General features: G+C 38.4%; 1 protein-coding gene across 1 annotated transcript in view; it reads left to right on the top strand.

The window, feature by feature from the left end:
- Positions 1-242: 242 nt before the first annotated feature.
- Positions 243-20845, top strand: part of LOC111141861 (phospholipase C like 1 (inactive)) — a 355744-nt gene continuing 335141 nt past the window's right edge. The window contains exon 1 of the mRNA XM_022494707.1: positions 243-503. Coding sequence (XP_022350415.1) covers positions 261-503 — 243 coding nt within the window. The 5' untranslated portion in view covers positions 243-260. The remainder of the gene's footprint in view (positions 504-20845) is intronic.

The following is a 20845-nucleotide window of genomic DNA, read 5'->3' on the forward strand; positions in this document are numbered from 1 at the left end:
GCCTCTGCTCCCTCCCGCTCGCATCTCCTTCGCGTTCCCGCCGCCGTACCCCTGCGGACCGCCGGCCTCCCGGACCGAAGCCCGCGGACGTCCCCAGCCGAGCGATGTCTCCGCTCCAGAAAGTTGCCGCCGCCGCCGCCCCCGGGCGGTGAAACAAAGTCTGGCCGGGCCGCCTTCGGGTGCAGGAGCGCACTCGTGCCCAGAGGCTGGACTCCGCTGCCGGGCGTGCCGTCTCCCCCGGAGAGCTCGAAACGCCGGCCATGGCCGAGGGCGCCGCGGGCAGGGAGGGTCCCGCGCCGCCCGACGCAGCCGGATGTGAAGACGACCCCCGAGTGGGTCCGGACGCCGCCTCCGGAGAAGGCGTGGCTGGGGCCCCCGGGGGCCGGTGGAGGGACCGTCGCAGCGGGGTCGCGCTGCCGGGTGCCGCGGGGGCCCCGGCGGACAGCGAGGCGGGCCTCCTGGAGGCCGTGCGGGCGACCCCCCGGCGCAGCAGCATCATCAAGGTAAGCGAGGCCGCGCCGCCCCAGGAGCGTGGGTGTGGGTGCTCAGTGCGTCGGGGATCCGGCCAGGATGCATGGTGTCCGGAGGCATCGCGGGCTCGGCATTGTTTTCTCCCACCTCCCTCATTACCAGACCTTCCTTCCTCGTCCGGAGGTTCCCAGTCTCAGCTCTTGGCCGTGAGAAGCAGAAGTCACTTTTTTTTTTTTTTTTCCCCTGACAGCAGAGGAAAAGTTCCGCTCTGCGTCTTTGCGTTTTGATGGATGCTTTCCCTCATTTTCTCTGAAAGCTTCACTAAGCCGTTGATGGAAGGAAGAAGGAAAGAGTCAGTGTAAATGCAGACCACGGGATGGTTGTGCATTGCTCTCTAAAGAAAGGTTAGCTTCCCCCTACCCCCGCCCCCTCCCCCAGCACAGTAAAGGAAATGCACGGTTTATCCTCAAGTGAAAACAAAACAAAACAAAACAAAACAAAACAAAACAACAAAACCCACAAAACCCAAAAACAAACAAACAAACAAAAAACCAAACCACCAAAACCCAAACAGCCCCCTTCCCAAAGACTCAGACGGTCCCGATATCCCAAGAAGCGTGAACTTTCCCGGTAGACAAGCAGAGTTTTCAGTGGACCCTCTGGCTAAGCGGAGAGCGATGGTGGAGCCCAGAGTTTCTGCACTGCAGAAAGCGCGAGCGGAAAGCAATGAATACCCCAAGCATCATCCCAGGTCTTTGCGGTTACCGCTGCATGCAGGGAAAATGCTTCCCCACCCCTTAACCATCAGACAAGATTTCTCTTCATCTGTTTGGCCAGAAATTTGTAAGCCTTTCTCTCCCTTATCTCGTTCTGTCTTCCTTCCACTTGGGGCTTACTTCCTGTTTAAAATTTCATCTTTTGGGTGCATGACATGTGGTAAGGTATCCTGGAAGTCGCTCTCCCCCAGGGTTTGGAAAAGGGCCTCTTGGCATAAATGAATGTGAGTAATCATGTACATGTGAGATTAAAATTGATTTTGGTAGAGAAAGTAGTCTGTATGAAACTATATATATATATATATATATATATATATAGTCCAAAGATGATAGTGAAAGATGGACTTGGAACTTCTTTCTTTCTATTTTCAGTTTACTTGGTGTGCTAATACATTCAAGACCCTTGTTCAGGGTTAAACTGTGTAACCACCTCATAATGCATGTCTCTTTCTTAGGCTCAAACGTCCATTGCCAGTGTGGGAAGGCTGTGCCCACAGTACATCCACCCAACTCCAAGTATTGTCTAGGCTTTTCCCCAACACTGACACATGGAAGTTTAAAACCAACAGGAAGATTTCTATATAAAAAGAAGAGTGGGTGGTAGTTGCAAATGACTTATAGTAGTTTTTGTTATTTTGTGCCTTTTAGATTATATGAAAAGGAATGTGCTATTCTGGGTGTGAATTTGGATAAAAAGGAAATGATCACTTTTTTTTTTCTTTTAACCCACGAGTCAGAAAGCATATTATTTTGAAACTTAAAAAACAGCACAATTAAGAAACAATTACATTTTGGATTCTAAGATATTGATAAAACACGAGGTCCTGTGTGTGTGAAAACAAACGCCCAAGGATAGTTTAAAACATATCACCATAAAAAACAGTGGCCTCTCTAGTGTTGTAAAAAATAAAAGTAACAGAGTGTAAGGAATATACAAATTCTTGCAACTCAATTTGCAGTTTTTAAGTTGTATTATGTGCTGGTTTATATTCTCAAAAGGGCCCTTGCTGATTAATTTTGCTTCTTTTGTTTTGAAGTTTATTTTTGTGGAAAAAAGAGGGAGGCAACAGAATATCAACTTGATCTTTTCCCTATTTAATAGTAGAATAAGCATTTAATAAATGGCCTTTATAATTAAAGATCCTAGAAAATGAAGCACATTGTTGTTACTATTTTAAATTAGGTTTTATTGAAAAAGTAATATAAGCATATGATAAAAAAAAAATCAAATGTTATGAAGGAGCACGAAGGGAAGACTCCCAGCCACTCCACACTCCCACTTACATAGTCCGCCCCCATAGCTGCTAACACTTTCTTAAGTATCCTTCCAGAAATATTCCATGCATATGTAAGCATATGTATCTGTATATATCTGTGGTGAGTTATTGACGTTCTTGATTTATATAATAAAATTTAAAGTTTACAGGCCTCATATTCTCAAATTTGCTCCAAATGTTTTTGATCCCCAGTGGGTTGTCCAAGGTTGGCGTTGGTGGTATAGTGGTGAGCATAGCTGCCTTCCCAGTGGGTTGTCCAAAATCATTGTGATGTGTCCGTTAATCTTCGGGAATAAACTGTAAGGTGAATGGATGGGTATGGGTCCTTAGGGTCTGTTCTCAGAGAACTTTATTCCCTTCCAGTGGGGAAAGAAGCAGGTGATGGGGTTCTGTTCCACACAATCTCTGAGATAAGGACCTTTCTGTTTACATCTTGAATCTGCTGCCCCATGCTTCACTTTAGCAAAGTAAAAAGGAGAGTCTCTAAAAAAGGTCTAGTTCATATAAGAAATGTATAGCATGTGGCCTATACTGAGAGAAAAATGCATTCTTCAGAGTTTGGCCAAGGATTCTTTTTATTTGCATTAAAACATACACAGAAAAGAAAGGCTTTAGTACATTTTACATTAATCAAACTATTAAATTTTCTCTGATGGCTCCAAATAGCCTTCACATAGTGATAATTCATTCATGATCAGAACTCTGAGCCCCTGAAAGATTGTGAATCGTCAAATATTAAATTATTTTCAGCTCAGTTTAGGATATTGTTTCTATTCTAATTATTTGACTGCTAATTCTCTATTAACTTGAATATTAGACAAATCAGAATAGTGCATTCCTCTATCATGCCAGGAAACAGACTATCTTGTATATTAATAAAAAAGTCTTGTATATTAATAAAAGGAATGTTTTCAGTAAACTTGCCCTCTCTAATTTTGAAAACATGGTTTTAGTTGAGAAAACAATTTCCTTCTGAGCTGACGAAGACAATAACAACATTTATCTTTTCACATCTTTGTAAAGTCTTCTTTCTACTATAGTGTTTCTTCCCTTATATGCCAACTCTAAAGTTTTTTTTTTTTTTTAAGATTTATTTATTTATTTGACAGACAAATATCACAAGTAGGCAGAGAGGCAGGCAGAGAGAGAGGAGGAAGCAGGCTCCCCGCTGGATGTGGGGCTTGATCCCAGGACCCTGGGATCATGACCAGAGCCGAAGGCAGAGGTTTTAACCCACTGAGCCACCCAGGCACCCCCCAAGTCTAAAGTTTTAAAAAATTTAATAGGAGACTTAAACTAGGTTTTCTTTAACCCATCCATTTGTTCCCCCTGTGTTTTTCTGTGGGTTGGTATTTGATAGCATTGCTGCTGAAAAATGATGCATGTTTTTGGTAAGTGCATCGTTGAATACCATCATATTGCAATAGACTACATCTTAATTGCTTCTTGATGACTCGTGGTTTAAAATGACAAGTTAGTTACATGCAAGACTGATAATATCTAACAATTATGTACTATTCTGCATATGAATATATTTCTGTTTAAGAAATGAGGCCTTTTTCTATCTAATATTTGCTATCAACCTTATAGGTTTTAAATATTTAACACTTTAAATTGTAGTTTATGGTATTTAAACTCCGTAATATTTTGGAAATAAAAGGCAGCATAATTCATTCCTTATACTAGATGATGAGAACTGAGATACATACATGTTTTCAGAATAGCAGTTGATTTTTCTTTCATTATATGTAACATATTGAAGGGTTCTACTTTTTTCCTTTCAATTCTACTTAAGTATGAGTTCTCTAGAAAAAATCATCCTTTGGATCTCATGGACATAGGTTTGTGGGAGGAAGACAGGAGCTGGAAATGAGGCGCTGATACCTGCACTGAAGTAGCTAAAGTAACTGCTTTGGTGTTTTTTGTATCATTATTTAGTGTCATGCCATTTTCATTTTGTCATGTTCATTGTGGGACTGCTATAGGGGGTTTCTGAGCCATAGCGTCAAAGATATGCCTTGGGTACCTGTTGATACATAAAATTGTGACTATCCTCAGAGGGGCAAGAGGCGTTTTGTTCACATTTATGAAATACTGCCTACTATGAGTCAGGTGCTAAACTAGAGGCTTTTATACATCCTGTCACTTAATCCTCACAGCAAACCCTCTAAAGTGGAGAAAAGAGGCACAGAAAGCTACTAGTACAGTGTGGAGTTCGGATTCATACCTGTGTGGGCTTAACTCCAGAACATGTGCTCTCATGCTGACTCTCAGAGGCAGGGAGTCCGCAATCCGGGAATACTTTCAATTCACAGCCTGTGAATCCAGTATGAACATATAATGGCAGAAGAGTCTGAATCTTGGGCCCTGTGGCTTGTGGGGGAAATGATCCTTTCTCTGCTCCCCCACTTCCCGACCCAGAACACCTGGAGATGGATGACTCTAGGGAGGGATGACAAAGCTTTCTGTCTTTGGTCATTTTGTGAGGCCTGCGCTGTATTTTAAAAGGCAGAGCAATTTGGCAGGTGTTCTACCTGTCGTCCATAAATGGAGTGCACATCTGTTGTTTTACACCAGGCCACTTCTCCTATGTCCCTACAAACAGTCATGTTTGTGAGGGGTTGTACTCTCTTTTAGACTTATACAGACTTATACAGAAAGGGAACAAGTATCTGGGGCATAGGAATATGGGGCTTTCAAGTTGGAGCTCTGAAAACATTTTGTATGACAGCTATGAAGGATGACTAAGTATGATTGAAAAATAAACTTTTTAGGCACATCATAACTTAAATAGGCTTCTGTAGATTGGGTTGGGAATTAATCAGCATTTGTAGACTTTTTTTAAAATTGCCTTTTGAAATATGTGTTAAAATTTCCAAATAACCAACTTATGGGTAAATTTTGGAAAAGCCACCAGCCTTTCTAGTGAGCCTGCCTTCAGTCGGGGGTGCTCCTCTCAAGGTATGATTCAGCTGTATAAATAGCATTGAACTTCTTAGGTTGATCTGGTTGATTATCCCAGCAACTTCAGTTGCAGTGTTTACTTTCCCTGAAAGTGCCATAGAAACACGAACACATTTCGCTTTAGAAGTGGTTGCCTCTCATTGTGGTGCCTTTCTGCTCTGATTTCTTATAATACCTCTTAAGAGTATTAGGAATAAAATTTAGATAAAGGCCTTTGTCTTATTTTGATGAAAGATTTTAGGAGTGCCTGCCAATTAGTGTTTGCTATTGCTATCAGAATTTACACTATTTGTTTACCTTCTTGGAAAATGTTGTAAGTTTCAAAAAGTGTAAGTTAATGATGTATTCATTGAGAGGAGACATATACATTGTGATCTAGACTATATAGGTTTTTTCCCCTCAGTTTTTTTTCCATTTTACAGTAGAGAACACAAGTAATTGAATTTTGTACTGTAAAATGTCAATTGAACATATATTGCCAAATAACACCTCAGGCACAGCAGGGTGTTATGAGAAGGTACCAGGAGAAGCCGACTTTGCCTTCAGTGTGAATGAACGAACAATCTGCCTCTAGCTAATGCCAGTGCAACTGGTCGGGCAGTGGACCAGGCGTAGCTCAGTCTCCCCTGCCCCTCCCTCACTTTCGTTCAGCTTGAATGACTGTGAACATCAAACATAATTCCATTTTTCAGGAGTAATATCCCAACTGAGATATGTATAAGATTGGATATTTGAAACAATTGTCCAACTGAAAATGACCAAACAGCAGCAAGAGGCAGAAACAATGTTTTGTTTCCTGTTGGGATCTCAACACCAATAAATGAACCATTGGTTATTAGACGGGAAGAGAGAAAAATCTGATTGAACTTTCTATCTAAATCAAAGGTATGAAATCAGTAAACTTTATTATAGTGAAACCTGTCAGTTCTATAAAATCTTATATTTTGATAAGTGTTCTAATAATGTCAAAAGCATTTATTTGTAGTTTTATTGAATCTTATTTATCTCAGCATCCTGGTTCCTATAATAAGGTACAAAAGACAAAATTTATTCTGATTATTGAGTATGTGAAAAGTGATCATGAAAATTAGCACTAAATGGTCAACTTCTATAACAATAATTTTTCTCTTATTTTAAGTTGTCATCAATGTAGTATGTATTTCAGCTAACACTTGATGGCAACAAAATAAATCATAGTATGACAAAGTATTGGAATAGTTCCTTGGATTTAAAATTGAATTTGATTTGTCATTTTATTTGTAACATCTTATGTGGATGTGTTTAAGAGAAATATAGTAGTTTATTTTCAATTGTACCATTTAACTCATTTTGCTAATAATTTGAGAAAGTGGGTTGTACATGGTGAACAGAAAGGAATCACTATTTATATTCTCTTTAACACTCCAGGAAGAAGAAAGGCAGGTTAAAATCGAAAACAATGCAATCCATCTAAAACAAAACAACCTAAAAACCAAACTATTTTAGAAAGTGTGTTTAGTTTCCAAAGATCTCTTAAATCATATTTGTAAATTTATGAAAGTATGTAGCGGTTATGGGCAAAGATACCGTGTTTTTCCTTAACAATGCAACTTTGTATTCAAAAGATTAAAACACCTTTGAAAGATAACATCGCCTTGTTAATTCTTTCATGTTGACCTGTCCAAGAGCCTTTTTTTTTTTTTTTTTTGTTTTTTTTTTTTTTTTTGATAACCAAAGTTTACAAGTAGGCAGAGAGGCAGGCAGAGAGAGGGGGAAGCAGCTCCCTGCTGAGCAGAGAGCCCGATGTGGGGCTTGATCCCAGGACCCTGGGACCATGACCTGGGCCGAAAGCAGAGGCTTTAACCCACTGAGCCACCCAGGTGCCCTCAAGAGCCTTTTAAAAGACGCTAGCTAAATCTGTATTAGACGAAGCATGGGCGATATGTGTAAGCTAGCTTACTTGAATTACTGTGTGGTACAATGTGATGGTTAGAAATGATTGTGAGATAGTATGCAGAACACTTTCTCTGTGAGGTGTTGAGGGAGATCAACACATGTAAGGCAAAAAGAGACAAAAGAATGCCAAGATTTCAAGGCAGAACTCTATAGAGAGTTGGGCCTGATCACGTTGTAGGGACTTTCCCCTAAGGCACAAGTGATTTCAGACTAAAGTTGGCCAAATAGCTTGTGTGCTTAAGCCCACAGCCCGCATCCCAGATCTGACAGCCAATAATGAGGGGAGCTGCTCAGGAGCACAACTCTTAGGGTCAGAAAATAAAGAGTCAGAAGGGGGAGAGTGAGTTCCTTCCAAGTCTCCCTTGACTCAGGCTGAATTAGGGTCTGGCTCAGAAAAAGGGCACCTGTTTTGGAAGAACCAGTGCAAAAGGCACTATTCTGACCCCTTATAGGTCAACTCTTGATGTTGGGTTCAGGACAAAGAGAGAACAACATCCTATGTGCACTCTGACTTTTCTCTCCTTTGAAAGCTTCGCTTCCATAAAACATTGTCCGTCATTGTCCTTGGACTTGTAGTTTCTTAATTATCAGGACTAATTTTTGGAGGACAAGGTGGAGGAGGACAGGAGTTTGTTCTCCCCCTAGAGGCTGACATATAAGTTGCAAAGACATCTTCAGCATTTGGTGAACTCTTTCAAGATATTGGGAGCGATTGATTCTCTTCTATAATTAAAAAAAATTACATATTTAGAAATATTATTAATAATTCAACATATTTCTTTTAAAATTTTATCTAATAGATAAAACATCTTGAAGAGACGTGACATCTTGAAGAGATTTTCTTATTGAGACATTTTCTTTATAATAATAGTATAAGCTTATGTAACTTCTATCATAGCCTCACATTTTTCTAAGTGCTTAACGTGTGTTAACTTAGTCAAATCTCACAATAACCACCAGGTGAGTATTTTTTATTATCTCCATTTTTATAGATGGAGAGATAAGTGACTTGCCCAAGGTCACATAGCTAGCAAATGGCTGAGCCAGGAAATAGACTCAAATAGTTTAGCTCTAGAAGTTGCCTTAATCTTTATGTTAGACATCCTCTTAAATAATATTGATTTAAACCTTAGCTACTGTGGGTGAAATGGCATTTTATGCTTACCTTAAAAACTAAGTTTAGCTAACAAATTTTAAAGAAGTGATTCTGAAAAAGTTTTGGGAAGCTCTTAAGGATTATTTGAATACATTTTTTTGGAATACATTTTTAGAGTTTTATGACCTTTCATGTAACATACCTATGACTTTATGTTAATATTGTATTCTGCCTTACCTTGAGAAGGGTGGAACTCCTATTAGCATTTTACTCTTTGACCAGAATTACCATCCTTACCACGAGACACAGCTTGTGATCCAACTTCGGTATAAATTAAAACAGGCTAAGGAATGGCCTGTTACTTAATCACTGCAACTTTATATGATTTATTTTCTAGTTTGATAGTTTTACCTTCCAACATCAATAAATCAATAAGGAGCATTTGAGTTTTTAACCCAAGGAAGTTGTAATTTTGTTAAGTGGTAGTGTATATGATGTCGTGTGATTGAGATTTCCTTCCAATTATGTTTGAGGTAAGTGTAGTTCTTCACACATAGGAGGAGCTTGGCATATATTCCATTATATTATATATTCCATATATATTTGGAATTCCATTAAATTGGAAGTCTATGTAGTCATTTATTTCATTTTAATTTTTTTGGTGGGAGATAGAAATTCCAAAGTCAATATGTGGGAAATTCAAATACATGATTATGTCAAGAAATTACTGTGCTTATGGCTGCTTTATTGTGTTAAAGGTAATGAGTCTGTTCTGCTGTTCAGAGATATAGTATGGTGACTGGAGGGTACCCAGAGGCTTGTCCCCGTCACTTGGAGACTGGTTAGGTATTAAAAGCATAGTCAGCTCTTTTGTTGAAACATCCATATGTTAGTTTTTATTATCTATCTGTAGTTATATTAAATTGTTATTATTTTTAAAGATTTTATTTATTTATTTATTTGAGAGAGAGGGAGAGAGAGAGAGTGATCATGAGCGAGGCAGGGGTGGGGAGGAGCAGAGGGAGGAGCAGAGGGAGAGGGACAAGAAGACTCCACACTGAATTTGGAGCCTGAGGCAGGGATTGAGGCTGCCTCAGCCAATTGTGGGATTGAGATCCCACAACCCTGAGATCATGACCTGAGCTGAAATCAAGAGTTGTCTGCTTTACTGACTGGCCACCCAGGTGCCCTGCAGTTATATTAAATTATTGAAAAGACATTGGACGTTGGCTTTTTCTTTCTCGTTCTCTTTTCCTATTGCAACATTTGCGCTATAAGATATTTGTTCACATTCTTTTAAAGCAGATTTTTTGGATAGTCTTTATCCAAGGACAATTTTGTCGTAGAAGTAGCTGCATGGGCTATGAGAAGTCATACTCAGAAGTGTTAGCAGTTACGTTTGATGAGATGTTGAGAGTCTTGGAGTTTGGGAGAGAAGAGAAGGAGAAGGATCAGGGTGTGTTAGAGGGAAATGGAGTCAGATGGGACCGTATTTATAAATGGACAGGGTAAACAGCTTAACAAATGTCTCTACCTGGATCATTCTACCAGAAGTTGTTCATTTGGGAATTCAGGTTTTTCGGATTTTGATGGCTTTTTGGTTCTTCTGGAGAGTGTTTTAACTAACTAATAGCTCACACTTTAACACACCTAACTGTAATTGCTGGGCACAAAGCCATTTGCACTGAGACATTCCTGGGAAGGATCTAGGAAAGATTGGTCAGGGTTGTTGGTCAGAATGCTTGCATTAAAGATGAGTTTCATCTACTTCACTGGTTTTCTAGCCCCAGCCCCAGGAAAGTCCAAGGAAATTCTTCACTGTTGTACCCTCAGCATGATAGTCTCACCAATACAGAGGAACGGCTTCTGACAAATGGGTCAATATAGAAGTGAATGTAATGAGATGGAGGTAGTTGGGAGTGCTCGAATTAACTATTACTCAAAACCAAAGGTCTGACGTTTTTGTAGGTTCAGGGGACCATGAGCTATTGTGTTCAGCCACCAGGTCTGGTCGTAAGAGAAGCTGCTTTCACCACTGCTCTTACTTCTCTCTCTATCCCAAGCTAAATGAGAGGAGGACTGGGAGGGAGGAGGTAACCTGGAGACATGTGATGGTTCCCGAAGAATCTGTTCCTTTCACATTCCTCATTGGGGTGTGGGGGGAAGAGCTCATGACCTTTTCTGAGGCAGAGGAAAAAGGACTGGAAAGAATATGTGATGGTGGTGACATCCAACAGTCCTCTCCTCTACCAAGTCTCCATATAAATTGGGACTGATGCTCATCTTCTCTCTGGAAGATACTCAGTCTCTGTCTGGAAGTCCCCCTGATGCTGTGTATAGAGAAAGGGAACACTATAGAAGATGGCCAGGCATCTTGCTGGTGCCCCACCCAAAGAAGCCATTTGGGTAGAGGGACTCTTAACAAAATACTGGGGCAGGGGCAAGGGCAAGGTGAGGGGTAAGAGGAAGATATCAGTGTCCAAGTCAGACCTCTAACACCAGGATGATGAATATGCAAGGAAGGAGGGCACTGTGGAGAACCAGCAGCTCCAGAGAGTCTGCATTTGGATGCCTGCCTCACAGAGAGAGCCAAAGGCTAGGTTAGTGTTAACCTAAGGAAGAGAGAAAACTAACCCAGCGAGGCCTGCAACATCCCTCTGGGACTATCTGTGGAAAATCTTGGCCTCTCCTATCCCTCGGAGGGAAGAGCAGAGAGGAAGAGAAAGGGAGAAGTGGGTAGAGTAGACCCACCCCCAGCTCCAACCACTATAACCGCCATTCTAGCTTGCCTTGTGGGCAATGGGGTAAAGAAGAGGACTTTGAACACAAGACTGAAGTTACAAATGAATAGGACTGAGTTTTTATGAACTTGAAAGAACCCTTCTAAAATTCAGAGAGACTGAAACATTATGGAGTCTGAGTGAGCTATTGGTAATAATCAGAGTACCCAGGGGAAAAGAGGATCCAAGACAGTATAGTTGGGAAAAATAAAACTCACAGGTTTGTACTCTAACAATCTGAGACTGCTTAACTATCAATTACATTATTATAGAATTGGAGAGCTTAGAGATCATTTTTTAAATTTACCCTTCATTTACTAAGTTTGGCTGTCCACCATCTCTCCTATTTATCCAGGGCACCATTATAGAGAACTATCTGTGATACCATGAATAGGGAATGGAGGATTCTTTAAAGATTTCGTGGTATGGTATACAATAACAGGCACTAATGTTATCAAGATCGTACATTATCTTTAATTCTGATAACGTGATAAGACATAGCTACCATTATCATTTCAACCCTAGAGAGGAGGAAACTGAAACTCTGAGAGGTGTGGAAACTTGTTTTAGGTCTCACACCTATTAAGGTGGGTGGAGGGCAGAACTTTTCCTCCTTATTTTCTTTTATTCACCAAACCTGCAACCCCAATACTCCCATTTTCCAAATAAACAGTGATTTAAGAACATATTGATCTGGTTGGAATGGGGCCAGGCAGAAAACAAGTTAAGGTGGTTCAACCTTGCTTTGTTCTGCAATAAAAGCAACCATCATTTATTGAGCTAGGTGCCCATACATCATTTCATTTAAGTTGGAAGTCAGAGGGATCTAAGAAACAGTACTAGATCAAAGGTGATTGTTTTGGCATACCTCCTAGATTGGGAGTTTGGGTTTCATACTCATCCAAACCTACATTTTAGAAACCCTAAATATATTGCTGCTGTAAGAAATTACCACAAGCTTAATGGCTTCAAACAATACCAATTTATTATCGTCTAGTTCTAGAGGTCTAAAGTCTGAAATATGCCTTACTTGGCTAAAATCAAGGTATTGTCAGGGAAGTGTTCCTTTTTGGAGGTTCTGGGGAAGATCTGTTTTTGTTTTTGTTTTTTGGCCTTTTAGTGTCTAGAATCTGCATCATTTTTGGGGATCATGGACCCTTCCATCTTCAAACCCAGTGATGCCTGGTAGAATCTTTCTCACATCACATGCTCTTTGATTTTCTACCTTGCTCCCTTCTAATTCTCATGCCTCCTTTTTCCACATTAGAGAATCCTTGGGATAACATTAGGCTAACCCAGATAATCCAGGATAATCTTCCTCTTTTAATCTTTTATTTTAAAGTTGGTTGATGAGCAACCTTAATCCCATCTGTAGTGTTAATTTCCCTCTGCCATGGAAACTAATATATTCACAGGTTCTGGAGAATGGGACATAAAAATCTTTGGAGGCCATGATTCTATCACATCCCAGTTTTACAACTAAGTAATGCCTACAGTGATGGTTTTTTCCAGTTTCAGATGAATTTTATAAGATCCTTTCAACAAAACGATACTTTGTTAACAAATATGAACAGTCCATTGGGCTAAGATTCAGGATTTTGATAGTAGTTTTATTTTATTTTTTAGAAAGATTTTATTTATTTATTTGATGGAGAGAGAGTGCAAGAGCAGAGGTGAGGAGAGGCATAGGGAGAGGGAGAAGCAGACTCCCTCTGAGCAGGGAGCCAGCAGCACAGGGGCTCAATCCCAGGACCCTGGGATCATGACCTGAGCTGAAGGCAGATGCTTAACGACTGAGCCACCCAGGTACCCCATCAGGCTGATTTCTATCTAGAGTTAGAAAGATTAAGTTTAATTACTATCTAGATATCTGGATTTCTATCTAGAGCTAGAAAAAGTAAGTTTAATTACTCATGTGACAAGTTTCGGCATATTTGGAAGGAGTTATGTGGACGTCCCCTTCCACACTCCCACCATAATAACCCCTGACGTTTATTGAGTGTTATCATGTCTTACTGTTCTAAGCACTTTACATGTATGAACTCACATAAGTCTCACTAGGGTTATGAAGTAGGGATTATCTACCCCATTTCATTAATGAGGAAATTGAGGCACAGGAAGGTTAAATAATTTGCCCAGATTCACACAGCAAGTAATTGGCTTGCTCGTCTTTATCCGTATTTTGTTTAAAACTTTGTTCTGAGTTCACAATGCTGGTTGCTATGTCACTTGTACTTTGGTCAACTATATTAGACTGTTTTACCTCCCTTTTTCTGGATGCTATATTTCTTTTTTAATATTTTATTTATTTATTTGACACAGAGAGAGAGATCATAAGTAGGCACAGAGGCAGGCAGAGAGAGAGGGGGAAGCAGGCTCCCTGCTGAGCAGAGAGCCCCATGTGGGGCTTGATCCCAGAACTCTGAGATCATGACCCTGGCCAAAGGCAGAGGCTTAACCCACTGAGCCACCCAGGCGCCCCTGGATGCTATATTTCTAAATGAATACAACCATTAGGGGAATTTTCCTTCTGAGGAAACAAAACAAAACAATTTCACTGATAGCAGTTCAGCAAATTATCTTTGTATTCCAGAGGGTATGCTCCTGAATCTGAGAGGATCTGATGGGTTGACTGAACACAGGCTTCATATGGGGGCTCCATTAAATTTAAATAGGCTATGTAAAGCTGTTGTACTTTTCTTAAATGGGTGAGTAATTGGTAAAAAAAAAAAATAGTAGTTAAGAAATATTTCCTTAAGAGCTGTGTGAAACAATGGAGATAATTAAGAATTAAGAATTAAGAGTGTAGCTAAAAGTTTCTAGAATTAGTGCTCGGTCCAGGAGGTAATGTACCATTGTCTTTCCAGGGGTAGGTCTTAGAATTAGACTACCAGAATTGGAATCTTGATTCTCTGTTTATTAGCTGTGGTGACATTAGGCAGGTCACCTCATCTCTTTGACCCTCCTTGTTTTCTCCTGGAATGAGGCTCATTGTAGGAAAGTTTGTAAATATATATAAAACGTGAATGAAAACTTGACTATATATTGAAAAATATCATGTCTGACTTAGACTTAGGTTTTCTGTTCTGTATTCTGTGTTTGATTGTGAATTCCTTAAAAGCAAGAACACTTTGGAACTGTTTGATTTGTGGTACTCAGATGGGACCACAAAAAGAGAGAGTATAATGCTTTGTAAAGATGGGCCTTTTAATAAATAATGACCAATCTTAAAATAAATCCTTAAGATTAAGGAAAGGAGTGACCCATAACTTTGGCAGCTGTTTCTCAATTTATTGTGAGTAATAGTATGGTTAAGGGGCCGTGCTGTTTGTTTTTTTCCACAGCCTTTTCAAGCAAGGCTGCTAAGAATCCACAGAGCTTTCGCCTCATCTTCTGTCTTAGGTGTTACCATTTGCCAGGTTCGTAGGTGAGGTCAAGTCAGGTTAGAAGAGGATATGTAACATTTTCTGTCTCTACCCTTATACTTAGATTTAAACCATATCTTCTTTTATAATTATTGTTTTTTTGCATCATGTTTTTTTGTTGTTTACTGAGATATAATTGACATGTAATATATTAGTTTCAGGTGTACAACATAATGATTTGATATTTGGATATATTGTGAAATGATCACCTCAGTACGTTTGGTTAACATCCATCAGCACACAGAGTTAAAATTTTTTTCTTATGATGAAAATTTTTAAGATCTACTCTCTCAGCAACTTTCAAATATATAATAGAGTATTATTAACTATAGTCATTATGCTGGACAATACATCCCCAGCACCCACTTATTTTATAACTGGGAGTTTGTAACTTTTGACCACCTTTACCCATTTAACCTATCCCCAACGCCCCACCTCTGGTAACCACTAACCTGTTTTCTGTATCTATGACTTGGATCTTCATAGAAGTGAGATATTTTCCTTTCTCTTTCTGACTTGTTACACTTTGCATAATGCCCTCCGGGTCTCCATCCATGTTGTTAAAAATGTCACGGTTTCCTTTTTTTTTTCATCACTGAGTGATAATATTGTGATATATATATGACATTTCAAAAAATCCATTTATCCATGGATGGGCACTTTGGTTGTTTTCCTGTCTTAGCTGCTATAAATAATGCTGCAGTGAACATAGGGGTGCATGTATCTTTTCGCGTTAGTGTTTTCATTTCTTTCAGATAAATACCCAGAAGTGGAATTGCTGGATCCACAGCTTCCTTTATTAAGGCATCCTGGCTATTTGGAATTTTGGCTGGAATCCTTGTGCAAACCAGTGCATTCAATCTGAAAGGTTGTAGTAAGAACTAAAGAGAATACGTTGCTGCTGGATGACTTTGGGCCGAATCCCAGCACACCTACCAGTAAACTTAATTGAAGAGGCAGTGTTCCTCACAGTTTAAAGGCTGTAAACCCTTTTAGTAGAACAAATAAGCAGTATTATTTAGGCTTATCAGCTATTACCTTGATTTTGGCAAAAGGAAATGAATTAGAGCCTATCTTGTAAACACTGGGAAATTACAGCAGACTTGGTTTATTCTCATTAGTCTCATCTCACCAACTCTGAAAGAGAGACCACATTTTAGATTTTTCTTGTGTCCTCTGTAGCTCCTACTGAACATTAGGCACAATCTTGATGTATTTCTCTCTCAGATTGAATCAAGATCATTTATTCTTTCCCATATTTCTGAAAGAATTCTTTACCTGAGTTAACATAGTTTACTGTTGCTAGGTTCACCGTACTTAACAGAAACTTAAATCTTTGGGAGTCAGCTTGGGTGAGTGGGGAAGGGGACAGAGACTTGAGAATTTGATCTGTGATCCTGGAATCTCAGCTTTGCTACTTTTTGTGTGTTCATGTTTGTTTCTGTGTGTTCATGAGCAAGCTTTAAAACTGTTTCTAATCCTCAGTTTCTTCTTTGGTAAAATGGGAGTTATGATGCCTGTCATTCAAGTTTGCTATATAGCCTGGAGGTGAGGAATACAACATCTATATAGATATATTTAAGATACATTTTAGGCTATACCTAACAAAGAGAGGAGTTGACAAGACATTTAACTAGATGATAGCAATGAAAAATCTATAATTCTATAAAAATTTTTACAGCACATTTTATATGCTTTCCCAGCAGCTGTGGTCAGTATTTCTTTCTCAGTGGCTTTCCACCAAACCTCATAACAGCAGCATGCTAGTGTTCTAAGAAGCAATCCTATGGGCTGCCACCATCTCTTAATCAAACCATGCATGACATCCATTCAGTCAAGTTATCCTTCTGTTTTCATGAGATGCTTTGCCCACAATCATTTAAATTAATGCATGGGGACATGGGCCATGTCTGGCATCTGAGCCCTGCCACCTACACCTCATTCTCTGAGTTACAACTAAAATAAAAACAAAATTAATTCTTTGGTAATTATATATAAAGGGATTTCTTGGTTGTGACAAATTTTGTCTCTTTCATTCAAGTATTGAAAATTAATTTGATATATAATACTACACATGAGAGGGTGGGGAGGGATGTGGGGCTAGTGTCTCATTATTCAATGTTTTATGTTATTGTATCTTTAAATGTATACTTAATATCTCTTCTGTGGTGCCAAGGCCACTGAAATTTGACTCTACTAACAGCCTTTTTGGCAATACTCATCAATTTCTTTCATGATATAATAATTTGGCAAAGTTATTTTTAATGATTGATTCATTCAACTGTCTGTTCATTGATACTTCTGCTGTTTGTAATAGAAATTTGAAGGTGTTAGAGACATGCTTTATACCCAGTTTATTAAAGCAAGAATCTCATATAGAAAAGAAGTATTTTAAAAGCAGTGTAGAACTGAGCTCCAAGCTAGGTGCTTAAAAATGCTTATTGAATTTTGAATTCAAAGATTATCTACTGAATAGATACATCTAGCCCCATGTATCTGTTTGCTGGATATTTCCACATTCCCGGATTTGCCCTTTTCTGTGTTTCCCATCTTCCCAGTTGCCCTTGTAGCAATCTGGACATGATAGTTTCCTTCTTCTCTCCTCTAACATCCAGTTTGTTGTCATGTTCTCTTGGTTCTGCCTCCTGAAGAGTTCTCACTGTTCCTCCGATTTCAGCTGCTTCTGAACTTGGCTTCTATCACCACCACATCTTTGTATCTAGCTTTTCTTCCAAACCACCTTCTTTCCCCTACTCCATTCAGCGTAGTAATAGCAGTAGAGTCTCATTTCTAAAAGGCAAATCCAGTCATATCAAAATCCTGCTGAAAAATTTTGATGACTTCCCACTGCCCTTGGAATAAAGTACAGATTTCTTTACTTGGTTCAGCAGGCCAGGTACAATGTGGATCCTGTTAATTTTTCCAACTCCATCTCCCACCATGTCCTACCTGTCACCTTCTATTCTATGAGATGATCTTATATTAGAGACCACAGTGCCCTGCCCAGAGCTGCTCAATATACATTAGCTATTCTTATTATTCTTGATGTGTCTTCTCCGAAAGTGGAACAACTGGGAAAAAATGTTTTTAGGAGCATTAAACAAGGGAGGTTGGAAGGGAGAGAAGTTCAGAATTGAAAAGAGGATATGATAATATAGTCTAGGTGCCGGCCACTAAATGGATAATGGATACCATGATAGCAATTAAGAAATTATTAAATCCATTAAATTTAAAATCCATTAAATTCCAAATGTTTTTTGGAAAACATTTTGGGGGTTGGTTTTGAAAAATAATTCAGTAAAGCATATAAAAAAGACTCTGTTGGATCTTGAAATTTATTGTTTCCTGAGATTATGATCTAGTTTAGCCAAGTTGCCAGGTAGTCACTCTTCAAGATTTACATTGTTTTCCAATGTCCCCAAATGGTTACAGTACCGTTGTTAAGTGTTTAGTTGGCTACAGAATTTCCTTAAATTGTGATTTTTAGTCAATGGAATATGATGACTCACAGGGAATGTAATGTTTTCTGTCTTAGTTTACTGATCTTTATCTTTATGTGGTCAAAAGTCTATGTTTCTGTTATTCTCACAAATTACCAAATGTGTTTGTGTATAAGGGAGGAAATAAAGTGTAATTTGGTTAACATTTTGTGTCTAGCATGACAAATATTATTAATAACTTGAGGCAGAATCATTTAGGTCATGATTTAAAGATAGAGACAAGTTTTTCACTACTTTTTTTGTAGTATTACATACTTTGGGTTGAAAGATCCATTTTCATTAGTTTAAATAGATCTTTTGAAAATATCAGTATTTCAGGGATGGTTTATTTAATGAAGCTTTTTGCAAGAGATTGGTTGGTTTATCTGATGACTGTTGTCAAGTATCTTTGGAATAATATACATGCCACTTAAATGATTTTCTTATACTATTAACATGTTTCAATGATCAAAATTACCTTTGAGTCCAAAACTTAAGAAAACTGACAGTAAAACAAAACATTTTATTTAATAATTTTGAATTTTTAAATTAGATTCAAAGTTTTACTTTTTTGCTAATTCAATATGTTTGATTAAGTGGAATTGTATATCTAGCATGGGATTTAAAAAAATTCTTATGATTGTTGTTTAAACATTCTTATGAATGTTGATTGTCATTCAACAGTCGAGTATGGATTTTTTTTCAAGTATGGATTTTTGTAAAACATTTAGTAATGGTGATTTGGAAGTTTAGAATAAATCTTTTAAAACTGATAGCTTTGTGATATCAGGGGAGACTTTGTAAAAATATCTACATAGTGATGTGAAATGCGCTTGTGTGGACAGATTGCTATGATCAATTTTATAATTATGTATGTAAATCCATAATTGAATATTCCAGTCATTGCTATTTGGGTAAAAGCTGTTATGCCCTCTTAAGAAGCATACTGAGAATAGATGGAAACAGATTATCTTTAACTGTCCTAAAACAATTCTATAAATGGTTACCACTTTCTTTCAAAAGTTAGGAATCCTATTGAATTCATTTCAGTTCTTTACATAGTTGCCAGCTGACTGTATAATTACATGCCATACAACACAAAGCATGATTTATGGTACTATTGTTATAGAGTGCTTACTAAATAGAATGATAAAAAATAGAAAGTACAGTATTAGTAGGAATACTGCAGGTAGGGTTGTCAGACAAAATTTAGGACACCCAGTTAGATTTGTGGCTCAGATAAACAATACATAATTGTTCAACGTAAGTGTGTCCTATGCAAAAATTAATCATTTTTTATCTGAAATTCAAATTTAGTTAGGTGTTCTGCATTTTTCTTTGTTAAGACTGGCAACTCTAGTTGTAGGTGGTTGGGTAAAATATAGGTAATAGCAAAGGAACAGCTTTTCTAATGGAACAGAAATTTTCCTTAAAGTTCCTCCAAAATCAAATGAAGAATATTTTGGTCACCCAGCTGATAAGTCAGTTTGAAGCTTGGATTTGAACCTAAGGACTTAGCTTCAAGAGCCATGCTCTAGCACTGCCTTTCATATATTAGTATTTATATTAGTGAAATTAAAGTTAACTCTGATATTCTACTTTATTTCAACATGTATTATTTCAAAGTTTAGCATCATTAAGGTCTTTAAAATACATATTGTATTTTATATTGAGAAATTAATTAAGTTAATACATTGAATTATTTTCTAAAGCTAAGTATTTTTGACATGACAATTTTCAAGAAACATGTAGATTATTGCTATTCTGTTCTAAGTGGTGTTCATTAATTTAACCAAATGTTTTTGTTTGCTGGATGATTAATAGTGCTTTGCTTTTAATTTTTATGTTAAGACTGAATTACTGTTTTTGCACCAAGGAACTGGGAAGCAGCCATGATTTGGAGCTACATACTGTTTTGCTTGTTTCTTTAGCTTGGCTGGCCTCTGTCTCTTCTGCTGTAGCCATCAATCGTCCAGTTCTCTTTCCATGCTATAGGGCATATTTTTTTTTTTTCCATGAGTGACAGTGGTTTCCTTTTATGACTTAGTGCTCATTAATAATTAGGCAGGCACCACATATGAGATCTGAAAATAATTCATGATCTGCATTCATTCATTTATAAATATAAATGCAGAAAACTTAACAGTTATAAAAGACTTGAAACTTGAAATTCTTAAATACAAAGATGAAAACATTGCAAGCTGTGTTTGTTAAAAGTAAGCTCTTGAGGGGTGCCTGTGTGGCACAGTCAGTTAAGTGACCAATTGTTGACTTCGGCTCAGGTAGTGATCTCAGGGTCCTGAGATTGAGCCCCAGGTCGGGCTCCCTGCCCACTGTGGATCTCCTTAAGACTCTCCCCCCCTCTGCCCTTCCTCACTGCATGCTTGCTCTCTAAAATAAATAAATAAATCTTTAAAAAATAAGCTCTTGAGAATGAAATGACTTAGACTTGATTTTTATTTTTTAACATCTTTTTTTTTCCCCTGCTGCAGGGGAACTTTCCCTCCTAAGGAAATAGTAATGCTAAGTTAGAATATTTAAGCATGGAGAGGAGACCCTTTGATTAAATAATAGAAAAATAGGGACGCCTGGGTGGCTCAGTTGGTTAAGCAGCTGCCTTCAGCTCAGGTCATGATCCCAGT

This window comes from Enhydra lutris, unplaced genomic scaffold, assembly GCF_002288905.1.
Source record: "Enhydra lutris kenyoni isolate GAN:26980312 unplaced genomic scaffold, ASM228890v2 scaffoldscaffold1, whole genome shotgun sequence".
Classification (NCBI taxonomy): domain Eukaryota; kingdom Metazoa; phylum Chordata; class Mammalia; order Carnivora; family Mustelidae; genus Enhydra; species Enhydra lutris.